This window comes from Drosophila arizonae, chromosome 3, assembly GCF_054131065.1.
Source record: "Drosophila arizonae isolate 15081-1271.41 chromosome 3, UAZ_ARI_1.0, whole genome shotgun sequence".
Taxonomy (NCBI): Eukaryota; Metazoa; Arthropoda; class Insecta; order Diptera; family Drosophilidae; genus Drosophila; species Drosophila arizonae.
Genome location: NC_142923.1, coordinates 28,940,779 through 28,960,013, shown reverse-complemented (window position 1 = coordinate 28,960,013; position 19,235 = coordinate 28,940,779). Strand labels below are relative to the sequence as shown.

Below are 19,235 nucleotides of genomic sequence, written 5' to 3'. Positions count from 1 at the left end.
GCAAGACATGCTTTTTTCGCCGAGCTGGGGGCGCATTGATCCAATTTTGGAGCAGTTGTTTCAACGTGGTCTCTTACCATGAAGGGATGTACACGTCTTAAGTATTCCATCATATTGGAAGTGTTGCCGCTCGGGCGGTACTCTTTTCCGCAATGACGGCATTTGACAAGCATGTTCATCAGTTTCTCAAAATGTAACCAAACTTCCGATGTTTTTTTTTTTTTCGTTTCGTGCTAGGCTCATTGGATTCAGTCAATGCATTTGAAGATGAAATTGTAGTGGAGGCATTGCAGGTTTTATCTAAAATGTGAAAAATACGTTGAGGCTAGAAAATAGCACTTTTTTTTAACGTAAAGTGCCCCTCCACAGGGTATAAAATACTTACTTGAAACGACAAACTTGTCCATGTTGAAGAAAAACTACCAATGTTTAACAATGTCCATATACTATGCTTGTCAACTATTTATTAAATTTCCAAAAAATAGATCAAGTACGCAAACAATAAATTTTATTTTGTTTCAAAAGAAAATTTCACATGTTTGATATGTTACTCAAAGCGGCGATATATCGATATCGACAAAAGTCAATCGATATATCATAAAAATTAAAGTCCATCGATATAATCGATGGTTGCATCGATGGTTTCCCAGCTCTACATTCAACCATTGCTGTTTTATTTTGATTTTAAAGCCATACGGGGTAGTTTAGTAACCCCTTTGTGTGCTTTTTTGCTATTCATTCAGCCCATTCGGGCGCGCCGGCTAACTTAGTTAGCAGTTGCAATATATGTACAAATATGTAGACAATACAAAAATAATAACGACTGATAGGTTTTCTTTTCTTTTGTTCATATTCTTCTCCTATGGGGAGAACGGAGGATTAAATCCCTTGGCTGCCTTCTGTTGAGCCTCCTTGGAGTTCGACTTACTGTTAGCATATTTGCTAACCGATTTTTGTGCCGCTCCAACCGGTCATTGTACCGACTCGAGTGCTGGTTTATTGTATCAAAGACAGTGGCTAGTTTCAGTTTTATGGTGTTTCTAACAAACCACTGACATCCGGTAACCAATCTCGTGATTTTCTGGGGTGTTCTGGGTGGTCTGAATACGACGAATTTGGCTATGGCAAGCCAGTCCCCAAATTTGGCCCCATATCTCCATATTGGCGCTATAATCTGTTTGTAAATTGTCACCTTATTAGTAGTGAGTGACAATTTACAGTGCGAGCAGAGAAGCCAATAATGCTTCACTGCCGCTCGTAAGCGCATTGTAATCGCCGTAACGTGCTTGGAAAAAGGTGAGCCTGCGATCCAGTATCACTCCTAGATATTTGGCATCATTCGCCTGCGGCACTGGATCCAGTGATGTCATTTTTTTCTGAGCAGAAAAAGCTGGATCAAGGAAAAAAAAATGCTGGATTCAAGGGAAAAAGGTTGACAAAAAAGCTGATTTTAATTACATATGTATATGAATACCAAACTATAGGTATTTTTATTAAACATAAAGCATATCCTTGATTATATTAAATCCAATAAATCATCAATGCATTTTTCCACATCGTTTGGATAGTAATCCTTCTCTTTTATTGATTTTAGTCGGCTGCCTGGTAGTTCATAATTGAAGCAGCACTTATTTTGTCGATGTAGTCCATATCTGAAATATAAAAAAAATTAATTTCGAGCTTAAAAATATATATTTAAATATGGACCTTATGGTTAAAATAGCGTTCAACGTATCAACGTGTAGTCTATTTCTAAGCTTTGTTTTCACCAAATTTACTTGGCTGAATACCCGCTCTACCTCGGCATTCGACCAAGGCAAAGAAAACATTTGCAGAGCAACTGAAGCCAAATCATAAAAGTGGCAGTTTCCTCCAGAATCCCGGTATTTGAGAACTTCACTCCAGAATTTTACTGTTTCATCGACATTGTCCCATTGTACCAGGGAAATGCGATTGTAGTCTCGTTCAATCTGGTCGATGTTGGGAGTATTAAAGTACTCAAGAATTTGAATGATGCTCCTTTTTTATTTTTTAAAACATTCTCAACAGAAAAAGCATCAATCTGTTTTAAAATATTAAAATTGTCCGGTAACCTGAAATTTAAAAAAAAAATTTATTTATAACAAATATAGAAGAATTTAGAAAATATTTACCTTTGCTTCAACTGTTTGACCAGCTCTACTACAAAACTCGCACAGCATTCTCTAATTTCTTTTTCTTCAATGGCTTCAATTTTCACTGCTTTGAGTTCTTGCTCAAATTCATAGCCGAGATATAAATCGGTTTTGACATGTTCTTCAAAATCGTCATTAATAATGTCAACTTCATTATTAGGAGGAAATTTTTTATCTCTTAATGACCTGATAGCGAATACAAGATCATTTAAAAGCTTTGTCGCATTAACCGAATTGCTTTGAAAGCATTTGTTGACATTTTGCATATCTAAAGCAAGTATAAATGTATTTTAGTGTCACAAAACGATTCATACCGAATTTTAGCTGTTTTGCATTTCTTTTGCATATCAGCAATTCCAACGTGAGTTTTGAGCTCATGCCACTGGTTTAAAATTCGTGTAACTGCCATTTCAATGGACAACCATCTAGTATCACAAACCCTTGGAATTTTAAGCGGAGCCTTTTGGAAAAAAAATATGCAAATTAATTTTTTGTAATATTTTTCAATGTTTGGGACAATCACTTACATTACACACTTGATATAGGTAAGCAATCACTTCGCATTAGTAAAAACTAAATTCTTGGAACGATTTAGAAATATTAATACATAAAAAGGGTGATTACACACATAAAAAACAGACATATTCATTTGTACTAAATATACCTTTTCGTTATTAATACATTCGTATATTTTTTATATATCGACTGCCGAATCGAGCTTTTTGAAAACCAATTGTAGGTTTCATAAATTAAAAATTCCAAATCGTCTGGAAAAAAATGCTTACAAGCGTAGTTCACAGCCAATTGTACGGAGTGACAAACGCATTTAATTAATATAAGAGATGGTACATCTTTCTTTAATTGTGTGTAAACGCTGTTCTTGTTGCCAATCATCACACTTGCGTTATCTGTTCCAATGCCGATTAATTTATTTATGTCGAGTTTCAAACGTTTTAATTCTTGTCTGAGACCGTTTGCAATGGACAATGCGTCTCCACCTTCTAGTTGAACCAAGCTTAAAAATGTAGAAACTACTACTCCACATTCTACAGAAAAGTAATTAATTACCACACCTAAACATTAATTTGGAATAATATAAACATGTATAGACATTAACGAAGTGACATTTTAAACAATTAAAAATACATATATGTACATATGTTTTTATATAAATTTCTTACCAAGTAATTTTGTTACACTAACATCTGTGGATTCATCCAAAAGTAAACTAAATTTGGAATCGTCAATGTCATTATGTAGGTCTTGATTAAAATGAGGAGCCAATGAGTTTTTAATTATGTATGTACATTTTGTGCGGTGCAGTTTAATTTTCGACGCGGTACTGCTGTCATCGAACTTTTTTTGGCAAATGTCACTTAAATGGTTCACAGGGGCGATTGCGCTATGCTGGGCACCAAATAGACAAAGCGCTGCCTCCTGCTCAATTGTCTTTGTGGGCAATTGAACAAAAGATAATTTGTTTTTTTGCACATAGCCATCTATTGAGCCTGCGTGCTTTTTTGTAGCCGCATGCGCTTGCAAGTCACTTAATTTGGCAGTTATTGTGCATTTGCAATAACTGCAATACGCCCGTGTTGCGTCTGTGGGGTCCTTCCTTAGCCAATCCTTGAATTCTGTGGCCCGCAGCCACACATCTCGCACTTTTTGCTTGTAAACTTCCTTCGGCATGATTTACTACGCAAACGAATTTCACAATGTTAGAGAAGATAACGCGCCAATATCGGTATGTATTTTTAAGAGCAGGGTACTCGATTTAAGTAAATATCGATACTTTACGTAAAATATATTATTAACATATAAATCGTTAAAACAGCTGTAAAAATTTAGAAAAAAATTACTTTGAAAAAAAGCGATTTGAATTTGCTAAAAAAGCTGGAATTCCCGCTGCCCGCTGTTTTCAAATTTTTCCCGCAATCGCACTTTTAAAAATAAAAAAGCCAAATCTGACGGCAAAAAAGCGGAAATGACATCACTGACTGGATCACCCTCCAGGAGCACGGCTGGCGGCGTTCTCCGCCTCAGCGTATAGCAAACATTGACTGATTTGCTGTTGTTGATGGCAATATTCCATCGCCTTGCCCAGTCTGCAAGTTTTGTTGCATAATCTTGGATGCGATCAGCTGCATCGTATTCGCATCGGAACCTATATGTGATGCACACGTCATCGGCGAAGGTGGCCAGCATTGATGATCCATACAGGCTAATATCAGGCTGTGGCATATCGTGGCTATATAGGCAGTATAACAGCGGGCCAAGGACACTACCCTGTGGTACTCCAGCTACAACATCATCTTCTGTGGATAACGCCGTATGAAAGCGCACCGCGAATCGCCGTCCCTTGAGGTATGACCTGAGCAGTCCAAAATATGGCGCAGGAAAAGTCCGTTTGATTTTGAGCAGTGTTCCGGCGTGCCACACTCGATCGAACGCCTCCCGGATGTCCAGATAGAGTGTGTTGCAGTACTCCTTGTTGTCGTATGCCGTTAGTATTTGGTCGACAACTCTATGAAGCTGCTCCACTGTGCTGTGACCAGCACGGAATCCAAATTCGTGCTCCGGGATAATTCTTCAAGCCTCCATAATCCTTACCAGCCGTACAGCAATAAGTCTTTCCAGCACCTTAGATATCGAAGGGAGGAAAGAAGATGGTTCTCTCTCCGGCTTGCCCGGCTTGTGGATCATTGTGATTAATCCAAGTTTCCACTGGGGAGGGAAGTATTGCAGCCTTAGTATAGCATTGAACACCAACGCTATGAAGCAAACCGCATGTCTAGGCAGTGCCTTCAGAGTGACATTATGGGGTGACGAGACCTCATCCATCTAGCGCGTATGCTCCTCTTTTCGGCAATGAGCAGCAGAATTTCTCTTGTTACTGGAATCCTGTCGGCTACGGGTCGCCGGGGCGCTGTTCCAGAGGCCATTCAAGAAGAAAAAAATTTAAACTTTAAAAATTGTTCGACTTAAAAAAAGAAAAGTATTAAGTGCCATTTATTCAAGCTCGCACCTTCTCAATAAAATATCTATGTATTTTATAAAAAACGAAATATGTATGAAAAACAAAAAAAAAAATAATAATAATAATGATAATAATAACATTGAAGAGGTTTCGAAACGCTACTTTAACACACACACACCATGCGTAGCCAAGATAGAGATCTCTCTTAATGTGAGATTCAAAATCACTAGCACATTCGTTGTCATCGTCCGGCGGTGATTTTGTCGCAATTAACAAGTCCTTCAGCAATTTAGAGGAATCTATTTTCTTACTTTGAAAACTTTGGTTTACTCTTTGCATATCTTTTAATATAGGACATACAAATAGCAGGTTTAATTAATTGACTCTATCGCTGTACCATTGCCTGCATCATTTGAAATTTTGTACATTTTTCCTCTATTGCAGCAATCGAGAACTGCTATTTCAATTCCTTCCAATTGATCGGTCACTCTTGCTTTTGCTAACTTAATAGAGATCAATCTTGTTTCGCAGGCACGAGGAATATGAGACAAATTTAAAAATTTAAAAGTTTATTTATAAATGTAAGCAAGAACACAAAAGACTAGACGATCACAAACACGTTCCAAAACGTTAGCTCGTAGATTTGCCTATAGGCTGTTTGTCAATGAGAACTTTTTGAGAACCAATTATAGGTCTAACAATTAAATACACAATATCCTCTGGCAATAACTTTTTACATGCATAGTAGTGCTGGGAAAAGATCGATCTTTACGTAGATCGATATTTCGATATTATGTATGGGTATCAGATCGATGTATCGATATTTTCATAAACATAACTCCCAAAATTAAAAAAAAAGTTTTCATATAAAAAACAAAAGATGAATTTCTTATTAAAATTAAAAAACGTTTCATATAAACTAAACTAAACTATGTAACAAAGATTATATTATTTAATAAGATCATTTACTTCGTCCAATCATTTTTGTTTATAAAGAGCAGCATATCTACTTGCTGCGGCTTGAGACAACTCCTTTTCTCATTTACTATGTGTCCAGCTTACGTGGTATCTCCTCCTCTCCATTTTCCTTATCCGCGTCGCAATCTACAAACAAATGCGTGTTTGTTACATTATTTTAAAACGCAAAAGCTGCAGACCACGTGTGTGGCTGACATAAGCAGTAAAATAATATTTACCTTCGCCATTGTCCTTGCTCTTTAAAAACTTATCCATTTCTCTACAACACTACCAACACCAAAATCCTAAATGAAAAGTGGGTTACGTTAGTATTTGAATTATATTGTTAAAATAATTTGCAAATTACCTGACAGTCTTATCCCACGCTTTTAATTCAAGTGATGGGGAATTAATGGTATAGTGATGGCGATATATCAAGTATCGAAGTTTTCTACATCGATATTTTCGATGGATATGAAACATCGATATATCGTTTGCTAGATCGATCTTTTTCCCAGCACTAATGCATAGTTGACTGCCAACTTCCGTGAGCAGTAGATTAGGTGAAAGTCTTTGAGCTCCACGTATACGCTCTTGTGGGAGCCAATCATCACGGTAGCGTTGTCTGTACCGATTCCAATTAACTTCATAATATTTAGTCGCAATTTATTTAGCTCTTGACGGAGGCTGTCAGCTATGGTCTCAAGTGGAACAAGAGACAAAAATGTCGATACCATTATCCATTTTATTAATATTTTTGCATATTTTTGACATACCAAGACTCGCAAACACTGACATCAAAACTTTCGTCCAGCAATAAATGAATTGAGCAACACCAATATCAGTTTTTAGCTCCTCCACAAAACGATGAACTGTTCGCATTACCTTGTAACTACCAATGAGTACACAATTTTTTCCATGTATGCTTTATTCTATAACAAGTCCAACTCCTCAGTCTTTAACGCTAAGTGCCTTCGCGTTGCGTTTACAAAAAAGTGGTCGCTCGCGCCGAGCTCCGAAAACTCAAACCACCGAAAATGTGTCTGTTCTCGATGCCTGCCAAAAACTAATTAATTGCGTTCGCAGCTTTCGATCTTATTCTGCCCTGCTGCGCTGCTTTCCCCACGGCGTCAGCAATGCAGCCTCACCGCAGCGATCTTTTGAGCTGCATGGTTGCATTGCTTATCCCGCGCCCGCCCACTAATTTGAATCCTGCTTGCTTTACAAAACTAACTGCTACGACACTTACGACTACTTACTGATTAATTAACAATGTCTTACAAACTGCCCACTTATCCTACTTATTACTTAACTTACTACAAAAATCCAAAACTTAACCAGCTTATATTCTACTAAATCGGATTTTATCAGCTACCAACTCCTATCTACTACAAATCTTATTGCCTTCAAATTCCTATCTCCCTACGGCGCGAGTGCAATGTAAGGTGGGTCGCAGGTGAGCCACCTTACAACCTCCAACGAATTTTGTGGCGCACAATATACGCAATTGGTCTATTGGTGAAATTGCAGAATGGGTGGCAATATATGTATAAACCCAAGTCTGCTTATTGTTGTTTTGTTTTGGGAAGCATATTTGATGAAAACATGATTTTATTTTTTTGTGTGAAGCAGCTCGATGATGCCTTATACTTATATTCGTCATTTCGATCTATAGTTAGCCTATCTTTAAACAATGGATCTTGCAACCAGGCTTCCCGCGGTTTCTGTTTATATTAATTTTTTGGCATTTTATTTTTCGGTTCTGTGGCGTCCAGCCAAACGAACGATTTCAATAAATGATTTCTTTGCTTTAGTCTCAGTCTTTGCCTTCGCCTTTGCCTTCACCTTTGCCTTCGCCTTTGCTTTCGCCTTTGCCTTTGTCTTCGCCTTAGCCTGGGTCTGAGTTTGCGACCTTCATCTTCCACGTAAGGAATATCGAGGTCTATGTGTAGGACATATTTTCTGACATGTGGATGCTCAAGGCCACAGAAAATTAACAAATCCCTACAAATGAGCATCTGGGATAATGCTTGAACAGTGTACCCAAAATTTTTGTATACAAATGTAACTTTATTATTTTAAGCCTGTTTTTATTTCGTCAATGACCACCAACTCGTCATTTATCGTTACCGCTTTTGTAATGCTCCTTTTTAAGGTACTTTATTGGAACGCCATAGTCAAAGCAACATTGTTTGAAGCGATCGGCTGAAGAAATTGCTTAAATAACGGTACATGCTAATGAATAGAGCGAAAAGAACAATCACTTAGAGGTTGTCAAAAGTATTTACACACATTTTTTTGCGTTTTAGTGTTTACACAAAACTTAAACAATGTTTATTGCTTTTATTTAATGTTATTTATTTTGGATTTTGGTTTTAAATATAACAAAGGACTTATTTATTTAAATTAGTATATAGTTATTCTTGCTTTTACGTCAATTACAACCTGATGCCTTGCTGGAATTGATACCACCAAGGATCGGGCAAAGTCAATTGTTAATTTCGACTAATTTCGGTCTATTGCCTTGATGATATCATCCTGTTTTCGGTCCTTGTTGAATAATCTGTTAGATTTCATCATTACCCAAACATTTTCATTCGTTAAGGCCCGGACTTTGCGAAGAACGGGGCAGAATGGGTTAGTTTAAGTCCCTCAAAAACTTTGTAGGTATTGATCCTTGATGGCAAGGAGCATTATCTTGCTGCAGAAGCCAGTCAATGGCTAGAAATAGTCTGTTTCCCGATGTAAAATCATGGCGATTTAATATTGACAGATATCCTGATTTATTTTTTGAACAGCATGTTTTTTTTGCAGTTTGCAATGTTTAACACACTATATTATCAATTCTACTAAAGACAACACATACCAATGAATATTGTCTTAAAGAGAATTTTATTCTCTTCACGATGAAAAAACAAATTTTTTGCTGTTTTTCCAAAAACAACAACAATATGAGTAATTTATTCAAATGGTAGACTTAAGAGATAAGACAAAATTGACCACTATTAACTCGAGCGTAATGTGCTTTACTATCATACTTGAAACAAGAATTTAATTAGCATTATTAACTGCGGTATTGGCTGCCTCGATAAAATATGCTTTTATTGGCGTCAAAAGCTTCTTGTGCTTGAATGCGAGCATGCACAGAAGCACAGAATTTTTTTTTTTTTTTTTTGGGATTACCCACATATTGAACAGCACTGAGTGAATTTTGTGCCAGTTAATGCATTAAGAACTTTGCCATCAGTAAGCGTCATTTGTATTGCATATGTGATGACAATTTTCTTATCCGCTGCCGTATATATAGTCTTTAAATTTTCTATTTGGATATCTAAACAAGATTTTTGGAATGACTTTTTTTCGCATATTCAATTTTAATGAGCCACAAAATTTTACAGACTCTTATTCCAAATAATTCATTGATTTGAATCTATTAGTGGTATTATTGTGGTGACAAAAAAGGAGAGATCAAGGGAAGCAGGCTCATCTGCCTGAAACTGTTGCTTATATACACTTTGGCCCGTTGATCCGTCAAATCTCTTGCTCTTAATGGGCAACCCGAAATGGAAACTAACATTGAATATTGATTCTTAATACCTGTGCGAGGACTTTCCATATTCACAATTTTTTGTTTCGCTATTCAATCACCCATCAAATAATTGCAAACTTTAAACCGTTTACTTTAATTGCCCGCCTTCTTAAAAATAATTTTTTTTTTTTTTCGGCAAAGGTTTTTTCTTATTTTTAAGAAGAAAAAAAAAAAAAAAAGTTTGACTTATGCCGAAAATCCTACTTTTTGACTATAGTGCATGGTAGTCATAATAGTAATAGACGCAGAGTAAGAGCTTCTCAACGAGCATAAAACAAATTAAACATAATGTTAACTCCTTTTCGCATCGGGTCGTAACACTCGCCCGGCGGAGCGCACTTAAACCCAATTACAATAACGCACAACGTGGCAGAGACATTGTAAACCGTAGAGCAAAGCGTTGGGCATTCCTCTGCCACAATATCATTTCCAGCTCCAATTCCGCCCCGTTTCGGCTCGGTAACCTGACCGAAAATTACGGACGCAATTTATGTTTATGCGACTCGAAAGTTTTGCGGCCGTCGGATTTTTATAGTTCAAGTTCGACATTTTGGGGTACAGAAGAGCACAAAAGAAAAATAAAAAGTTTGGCTAGCATGGAAATTTACGTACTGCTAGTTTAGCTGGGAAAAACGTGAGCCTTTTTGTGCGCCTAAAATGGTAAAAGCAAGGATGCCGACTCTGTGTTACCCTGCATGCATGCTTTAATATTATGTACTTAAAGCATGATGCTCCAGTTACAATTACTGTCAACAGTCGTTGACGTGGACTTCGTACCAATGTTTTGATTTGCGGCGATTTTGAGCCACTCGGAGCCCAAATCCACCATAAGGGAAGCTTTTGAAGATATCTGATGGTTCCGGATCATTTAGATAATTTTTTTCTATTTCAGTTTTATTATCTAATTTGATAAAGCCAATCTTGTTTATGCAGTCATAATTTGGAATATCAAATGAATATATTGATACATTTTAAGTTTGTTCAATTCAAATATATTCTACTGTCTCCCACAAATACTTGCCTCAGAATCAGGTTGCCCTTTGGCAACCCAATGAATACATGGTACAAAAAGGTAAAGCCATTGAGATTTGTCTATTCTCTGTCTGTTTGGCAGACAGGCAGGCAACATTTTGGTCAAACTTGAGTATGCTTATGGACTAGCAGTAATGTAATTCGAGCACCGACCGCTGACTTAGACTTCAACTCGGACTTGGCTGTAAGTCCCTAAGCGACGGCCAACATAATTCATTTTTTTTTTCTAAGGTCTAGTTTGCATTCGGGTCATGTTGCAAGTGTCGCCCAGATTTGCTTGTCTAAGAATATCCTTGAATATCCTCCGGGATTCGTTCATCTAATTTATGCGTTATTTATGCAACAATATTGATGAAGCCGAAATAGAGGAACAAACAAAGCGAAGATGGCGCAGATAAACAATAAATATAATTCAATTAAAATAAAAACATATAAAAGAAACAACTTTGCATTTTAAGGTCCGAGCCAAGTACTAGGAAACAATTATTTGCTTTGGTTACTTTACAGTCAGTGTTGCCAGGTTTTGAGACATAAAAATAGCGAAATCGCTTCTAAAAAGTAGCTGAAAATAGTTTTAAAAAATGAAAATAGTTTACAAAATAGCTGAACTCTTTATGCATTATGCATTAAATTAAAATTTTATTTTTTATTGCTATTCAATAGTGATACTATTTGGTCCACATCTAAATCATCGGTAGAATTGTATTTTTGGTTATGTGGAATCATGTTTAAAATTTTTGAAGGCACGGTATAATCATGGCAGCATTTGCCATTCCTGCGCAATCCATATCTGTAAATAAAACACCTTTTAATTAATGTATTATAACAATAGTTAAAAAATACACACCTTATGTTTAAAATAGCGTCAAGCGTCTCAACTTTCATTCGATTTCCGAATTTTTATTGTATTAGATTCACTTGGCTGAATATTCTTTCAACCTATGCGTTGGACCATGGTAGAGATAGCAGCTCCAACTCAAATTCAGCCAAATCCTTAAAAATTTGTACACCACCGGCATCTTTATATTTAAGGACCTCCGCCCAAAACTTTACAGTCTCCGAAGTGTTTTGCCACTCAACAAAATTTTTTCTGAATTGCTCATAATATTATCAATATTTTGGCATTGAAAATGCTTAAGTATTTGTATTATATCAGGTATATTGCCACGCAGCACACTTTCCATTGATAAATAATAAATTTTCCGCAATACTGAAACATTTTCTGAGATTCTGCAAAAAACAAAGTAAATCTGTTAAGGTAACTTAAATACAAGACTTTCCATAAATGCCTTTGCTTTAGTTGATTTATCAACTCAATGATAAAATTGGGACACACACTTCTTATTTCACTTTCTTTTTGTGGTTTAATAGTAAGTTCTTTTAACTTCTTTTCAAAGGAGTATCCCAAATAAAGATTTTTATCTACATTCACATGCATGAATGCAGTCTCTAATATTTGAAATACGGCTTTTACCAATAATTCTTTAAGGGTATAATGGTTTAATATTAAGATACTGATTTACGAGTATATTGATGATAGATAAAAAGACTGCGGATACTACATGTTGTCACCATACTTACCAAACCCCAGCAAAATATCCAACACATTCACTGCTGCCAATTTAGCTTTTTCCCCGTCAAATCTGGCTTTTTCCGAAGACCAATTGCGGGAAAAATTTGTGAATTGCGGGAAGCGGGAATTCCGGCTTTTTATACCCTGAACCCATTTTCAATGGGAAATCAGGGTATAATGGTTTTGTTGAAATGTATGTAACAGGCAGAAGGAGGCGTGGCAGACCCCACAAAGTATATATATTCTTGATCAGGGCGACGAGCTGAGTTGATTTGGCCCTGTCCGTCTGTCTGTCCGTCTGTCCGTCTGTCCGTCCGTCCGTCTGTCCGTCTGTCCGTCTGTCCGTCTGTCCGTATGTATGAACGCGTCGATTTCAGAAGATATAAGAGCTAGAGACTTCAAATTTTTTTTAGAATGTCCGTAATTACAGCGCGCATATCAAGTTTATCATTAAAAATCGATAACTCATCCCGATCTTTTTTTATCGATAAAAAACCTTATCGAAAACCAGTTATAAAATTATATCTTCTACACCTTTATTGCTAGAGTCTCCAAATTTTTAATGTATGCTTACATGCAATTTATACAATTTCGGTTTTTGTCAAAATTAACCCCCCCACCTCTAAATTCACCCCCTCACCCTCACTTTTGTAAAAAGCGTATTTCAAATACTAGAGACTTGTGCTTTGGCAATTACATGCATATTTATGTTATAATCATAATCTGAAAGATTCATTAAGATCGTACGTCCATAAAAAAAGTTATTAAACTATTAAGTTCTCATAGTAAGCGCACACTGCAGCCCATGCGTGTTTATGCGTGGGTGCTTGTGTGGGTATGTGTTTGTGTATGTGTGTGTGTATGTGTGTGTGTATGTGTGTGTGTATGCGTTTGTGTGTGTATGCGTGTGTGTGTGTGTATGTGTGTCTGTATGCGTGTGTGTGTATGTGTGCCTGTGTGTGCGTACGTGCCTGTGTGTGTGTGTGTGTGCGTGTTTCTTGTGTAAGCTGAAAGACGCGAAAAATTATTGAAATATCTATTGCTCCAAGGGTTCAGGGGATCTCGTAGTCGAGCAGTCTCGACTAGAGCTTTCTTACTTGTTTAGAAATGAATTTCGCTTTTTTTCGGCTTTTTTTTAATACTGCCACCAATTTTATGAAAACAAGGTTGCCACTTGTAAAAAAAAAGTTTGGTATCAAAATCTACCATTTGCGATCAATTTTTGAAATTTACCAGTTTTGATAGAAATATACCAAATGTAAAAGAGTGGCATCTTTGTCATACGTTTATATCGATATTCGACAATATCACCACCACTACTTTACGCAAAGTGTGTTCAAAGTAAGTGTGATTTTTCAGCGACAAAATTCAAAATGCCAAAAGAATACAAACAAAAATGCCGAGATGCTTGGATAAAGAGCGAAGAATTTAAAGCGTGGCTTCGCAGGGATGACACGGACGACACAAGGGTCTATTGCAGTTATTGTAAAACCACAATAACTGCAAAGCTGAGTGATCTTCGTGCTCATGCAAGTACAAAAAAACACACAAGTGCGTGTTTTCTCAAACGTTTCAGTTTATTTTTATTTGAACGTTCAATTTTTTTTTATATTTTCCAAGGCTCCATTGAAAATACCTAAAGTGAGCGACACCCGGTGGCTATCCATTGAGTTGGCTGTCTCACGCATTTTGGCGCAATGGGACGAACTTAAATTGCATTTTCAATTGGCAGCGACAAAAGAAAAATGCTTTAAATCACAAATTCTTTATGAATTGTATAATGACCAAATAAATCAATTATATTTAATTTTTTTAAACCCAATTCTGTCGGACATGCAGAAAGTTAATAAGTGCTTTCAAAGCAATAAAGCAAATGCCACAGAATTGCTAAACGATTTAATGTTTGCAATTAAGTCGCTGCAAAATTTAATTATTCCACCTAACAAGGAAATTGATGTTTTGGAAACTGACAGCTTTGAAGAACACGCAAAATCCGATATGTATCAAGGCTATGACTTTGAAAAGAAAATCAAATCCTTGAATATCGATGCAGGCCTTGAAAAAGAAATTCGTGCTCGCTGCTCTTATTTTGTAATTGAACTTATCAAGCAGCTAAAGCAGAGGTAACCAATTTGTCAGATTCTTCTACCGACCTTTAAATAATTTTGATTTTATTTTCAGGCTCCCCGACAATTTTCGAATTTTGAAAAACATTAACGTTTTTTCCGTTGACCAAATTCTGTCAACTAAAAAAAAAGGAATTACAGAACTTTTAGAACACCTCCAAGTAGACAAAATAGCAGACATTGAGCGTCAGTACAATGATATAAATCTTATTAAGTGGGAAAACGTCAATGACAGCACAAAATTTTGGAATGAGGTCTCTCAGTACAAGGATTCTGGTGGCAACCGCAGATTCCTTGACTTGGCAGCTGTTGCCCTGCAAATGTTGTCTTTGCCATGGTCCAACGCGGATGTTGAACGCCTATTTAGCCAGCTTAACTTGGTAAAGTCCAAGTTAAGGAATTCAATGAGCCTAAGCACGATAAACAGTATTCTTAGCATAAGGTAATATTTTTTGAGAGTGAATAGATGATTATGATTAATATATTACTTTTTTATTTAATATAACACACAGATATGGTTTGCAAAGACTAGGCAAATGCTGCTATGACTATAAAGTCCCTCCGAATTATCTGCGCATGATAGGTACTAACCTGTCATACGATTCCGAAACCGATGCTAGTCGCGAAGAACTAGATAACATTCTAAAAATCTTATAAATTTCAAAATAAAATAATCAAAAAATGTAATAAAATAATCAAACCATAAAAGCCGCTTTTTTTAACGCTTTTTTGCGAAAATTTTCAGCTTTTTTTCCCCTTGCTTCCATCCAGAAACAGCTTTTTTTTCTGGTAAAAAGTTGGCAGCACTGAACACATTACCCAATCACCTAAATTTTCGGAAACAAATAAGTGTGCTGCAACTTTCATTTCACTACGTTAGTAGAAAATTGTACATAAAAATCATTATTTTTTATGCTTCATTACATTTCATATTTCTTTGCGGCCCGGCAACCAAAGCTGCCAGGCACTACTAAAAATTCAATTTAGACTCATTAGAGTGCTCCTCTCCACGGAAATCTTTAGTAAAAGGCGAAAGATTTATTCGACAACTGAAGAGAAGCTAGAGTAAATAAATGCAAGCTAACTATCTGACTCTACCTTGCCTTCGAGTTAACCAATTGAGAATTACAAGAAACCTACTTTACCTGAGCAACCCCTAAAGTATGCCACATAAAGTGCTACATAGGGATTTGAATGGTGTTCAAGGTAAATGCATTTATAATTCTCAACTGATTTTAGCTGTAGCTCAATAGAGTACTGAATACTTGACTGTGAAGAGTTATCGCTTCTCGGCCTTATGGCTAAGATCAAAGTGTAGTATCTGTTCTTATCAGCTTAACATCTGATAGTTTCTCCATTGGAGAACAACAAATGTTAAACTGATTTTTGGAATCAGACGGAGTGCTAGGGGCTTGCTCGACCTCTGTCACGGGTTGGCCCGGTATTGCAGTACCACCGGGATCTCGACCCAATTGAATAATGAATAAAATAAGAAGAAACATAGTCTATTGTGTAAAACTGAGGAGTTGCCCCCATCTACCCCTGGATCAGGGGCTCTGGCTCAAAGTTTGGTTTCAAAGATTTTTTATCTTTTTGCATTTTGGCGCGTGGAAGGCAATGCCGATTTACCGTAGACAGTTTTGCAAATGCGATGAGGATATGAAGTAAGCAAAGGATAATGCGAAGCGGCGCCTGTCAAGAGGGGGACATGGCAGCTGCTGACACTGCAACCTACTTACTACTCTGTGTACTGTGTGCCAGGGTCCTTCTAAGATCTGCTAGCAAATGTTGTGTCGTCGGCGTATTCGCCAAGTCGTTTGGAAAATTGAAATGATTAATTGTTTGGGTAAATTCTCTTTGAGTTTCACGACTCCTTGAGGAAGGCAGAACTCAAGTCGGTCCACTTGAAGGGAACAATCGAGTCTAGTCGTCATGGATTGATTGCCCGCAGCTCAAAGTTTGAAAATCAAACACCTTTTATTGACGGCATCGTATTTGTCGTGAATAAATTGGTGTGAACTGTTTTGTGTGTGTGTGTGCACGCTGCCAAATTTGACAAGCACGCGACCAGATATTTGTCAGCTGCTAGTGGAGTGAATTGGCTTAACCTGGATCCAAGTGAGTGATTGCCGTCAATTGGGCTAAATATTTATATATATATGTATATACAGTGGCTCCAACGTCAAATCGAACAAGATCATTCATTTATTTCAATGTATTTTTTCTTTAGCAGCAACTTACTTTTTTTACGTTTACACATTTTTTCTTAAATCTATTATGCCTTAACTTTTTAAAACAAAAAACTAAATTTAAATTTCAAACGGTAACATATTTTTTATTTTTTAAAACAAATAACAAGTCAAATTTTCATGTTCAACGCCAAATCGGACAAAAGAAAACTTAAATGAAAAGCAACTGAAAAACGTAATATTTAATATTTGGATGCGAAACTTTTTTTTTGCGACAATAGCCTGCAAGCGATTGGGAACTTTTTGCAGATGTCTGGCTTTATGGAGTTCCATGCTGCAAGTAATTCCTTATTTAATTGGTAAAGTGCGCTATACCGGTTTTGGTAAACTCTCCAGCCAAAGCTTTCCACAGATTATAACGTTTATATCCGGGCTCTGGGCTGGCGTTTGGATCAGTTTGGGATAGGTTTAGATTAGCCAGAGCCTAGCTAACATGGACGTGTGCTTGGGGTCGTTGTCTTGATAAAAAGTAAAGCCTTCAAGTGTTCCCAATTTCTCTGCACTCTGCTTAACATTTTTTTTTTTTTTTAAATGTCAAGGTAGCCAAATTTATCCATATGCCATTAATAAAATGTAAATGGCCAACTCCCGCACTCGACATGCAGCCCCAAACCATCACAGAACCTCAGAACCACAGAACAGAACCTCATCCTTAACAGTGCCTATGGTGTTATTTCATCAGTAAACAAATCCTTTAAAAATTTAATAAAAAAAAATTTGTTTGTATAAATATGATATACAACCAACTAACATGATTCCAAAAGTCATCGGTTTTTAGCAAGTACTCTTTTGCGAATTTTATCCTAAACAAACGCCTTGTTATTAGCACTAATATACATTTTTTTCTGGGCAACTCGGCCATGCAAATCGTACCGATACAAAATATTGCGCACTGTGTTGTCACACACTTCCTTTAGCCGTTTTAAAGGTATCAACCTGAATTTCCCTTATAATTGACCGCTTTTCTCTTGAGTTTAACCTCTTTCTTTTGACCTCCTGGCTTTTGTTCATTAAACTTTCATCTTCCCGAAACCTTTTTATAATATAATGGACGGTAGATTTGCTTCTTCCGACCAGATCTGCTATTTCCCTGACGGTTTTGCCATCAAAATGTAGCTCTAAAACTATTTGCCGTGCCTTAATACCACTTTGCTTTCTACATGGAGCCATTTCCCAAAAATAATTTGTGTTACTGGGTTGTGTTGTGTTTTCTTTTGTCCGATTTGGCATTGAACCTCAAAATCGGACTTGCTATTTTTGTTTTTAAAAATAAAAATATATTACCGTTTGAAATTTAAAATTTTGTTTTTCGTTTTATAAATACATTGAAATAAATGAATGGTCTTGTTCTATTTGGCGTTGGAGCCACTGTATATGTATGTGAAGTATAAAAATACTTTTTTTTTTTTTTTTACAATTACATATTAGTGCTAATATTTAATATCTTAAGTATCATTCTACAGACTAAGCGCCATCTATGGAATAAACGTAAGTAACTTGTATGGTTTGTATCCTTACTAAAACAAATTGGGCGTATCTGCTAAGTGGGTATATATAAAAAGGGTCTTTGCTCAATAAAGGATAATATGTTTTTGTGTTGACTAATATAGGGTTGAAATATATGTATATGCTAAACAAGCAAAGGAAATATATTTTTTGCCTGTAAGGTTAAGGATATTTTGTGCGTGCCTTGACTAAAATAGTTTCAGGCTGCCCGTGAATATTTAGTACTTTTGACTATCTACAATGGGAAATCGACTCCGAATTAAAAATGGGTAAATTTTTGGGTTTTATACCAGACACAGCATATATGTCCAAACGTAGAGAATTACCATTTTTATTATCTTTAAAACCGAAATGGTTGCAAAGTAAACTAGGCCACAACACTTGGGAGCTCAAAGTGCAATTAAATATGCCAAAATAATATTGGGAAAAATATAAATTGCCCTGGTGTTCTAGGAAATGTAATAGTGTACTAAAATGACGTATGGTGAAGGTAAATACATCTGAGGGGGAAACAGAACAAATATAGCATAATCACTGTACATACATATGTCTATGTGTATATAGATGTATTATTGTCACCTTTCCCTGCCCCCATAGATATAACACTTAGTATAAGTTTACTATTTATTTAGTTTTAATGTTTAGAACATTATTTATTTTATAGAATCTGCACTTAGGTTAGACCTTAAATCTGTCAGCACAAGCTTCAGAGCAGAAAAAGCCCTTTCCAGCGAAACCTGAGTGGCAGGCACTGAATGAACTACCTTGGCAAGACGGTACAATCGTGGATAAGTAAACTTTTTGTCCTCCCAATAGCACATAATGTCCACGTTTAAGTCTATTGGCCTTGGGGAATATCCATAAATTTCGGTTCTGGCCAATTTGAGCTCCGGTTCATCTTCTTCCTCAGACTTTTTACAGTCAGACGCAACCTCAATAGAGTTCAAGTATGCGTTTAAAAAGGAGCATGTGCTTTGCGATGGTAATTCAAGCCCATTGTCCTATCTATTAGGCTCACCTTTTTATTTAAGGCAAGTATTTGGCGCATCAAT

At 36.5% G+C, this 19,235-nt stretch overlaps 2 protein-coding genes, 2 long non-coding RNA genes and 2 other non-coding genes across 9 annotated transcripts in view; 3 read left to right on the top strand and 3 right to left on the bottom strand.

Annotated features, from left to right (window-relative positions):
- The window catches only part of sick (sickie), a 328,412-nt gene that overhangs the window by 40,008 nt on the left and 269,169 nt on the right, over nt 1–19,235 (top strand). The gene's annotated exons all lie outside the window — the stretch shown is intronic.
- Nucleotides 1,468–5,323, bottom strand: LOC149270011 (uncharacterized). 2 transcript variants are annotated; one of them, XR_016268896.1, is made up of 5 exons: nt 2,702–5,323; nt 2,489–2,634; nt 2,154–2,360; nt 1,708–2,093; nt 1,468–1,652 (listed from the first exon to the last, which is right to left on the bottom strand). It is a non-coding gene; the product is annotated as an uncharacterized LOC149270011 (long non-coding RNA). The 2 variants fall into 2 exon arrangements; XR_016268895.1 differs by having other exon boundaries at nt 2,154–2,634.
- LOC108610554 (uncharacterized) lies at nt 6,011–6,899 on the bottom strand. 2 transcript variants are annotated; one of them, XR_016268888.1, is made up of 4 exons: nt 6,885–6,899; nt 6,476–6,809; nt 6,348–6,413; nt 6,011–6,255 (listed from the first exon to the last, which is right to left on the bottom strand). It is a non-coding gene; the product is annotated as an uncharacterized LOC108610554 (long non-coding RNA). The 2 variants fall into 2 exon arrangements; XR_016268889.1 differs by having other exon boundaries at nt 6,476–6,802.
- Nucleotides 13,382–15,244, top strand: LOC108617773 (uncharacterized). The gene is made up of 3 exons (XM_018013541.2): nt 13,382–14,425; nt 14,484–14,870; nt 14,941–15,244. The coding sequence occupies exons 1-3, from the start codon at nt 13,830–13,832 to the stop codon at nt 15,083–15,085; spliced, it is 1,128 nt and encodes a 375-aa protein (XP_017869030.2). The 5' UTR covers nt 13,382–13,829; the 3' UTR covers nt 15,086–15,244.
- Nucleotides 15,374–15,497, bottom strand: LOC149270010 (U5 spliceosomal RNA). Its single transcript, XR_016269562.1, has one exon. It is a non-coding gene; the product is annotated as a U5 spliceosomal RNA (small nuclear RNA).
- On the top strand, nt 15,710–15,905 carry LOC149270009 (U2 spliceosomal RNA). The gene has a single exon (XR_016269569.1). It is a non-coding gene; the product is annotated as a U2 spliceosomal RNA (small nuclear RNA).

Excerpts from the sequence above, each read along its gene's own strand:
- LOC108617773 (XM_018013541.2), top strand. The coding sequence starts at position 13,830 with ATGCAAGTACAAAAAAACACACAAGTGCGTGTTTTCTCAAACGTTTCA. Across the intron at positions 14,426-14,483 it reads ATCAAGCAGCTAAAGCAGAG|GCTCCCCGACAATTTTCGAA; the intron begins GTAACCAATTTG and ends TTTTATTTTCAG. Across the intron at positions 14,871-14,940 it reads AACAGTATTCTTAGCATAAG|ATATGGTTTGCAAAGACTAG; the intron begins GTAATATTTTTT and ends TATAACACACAG.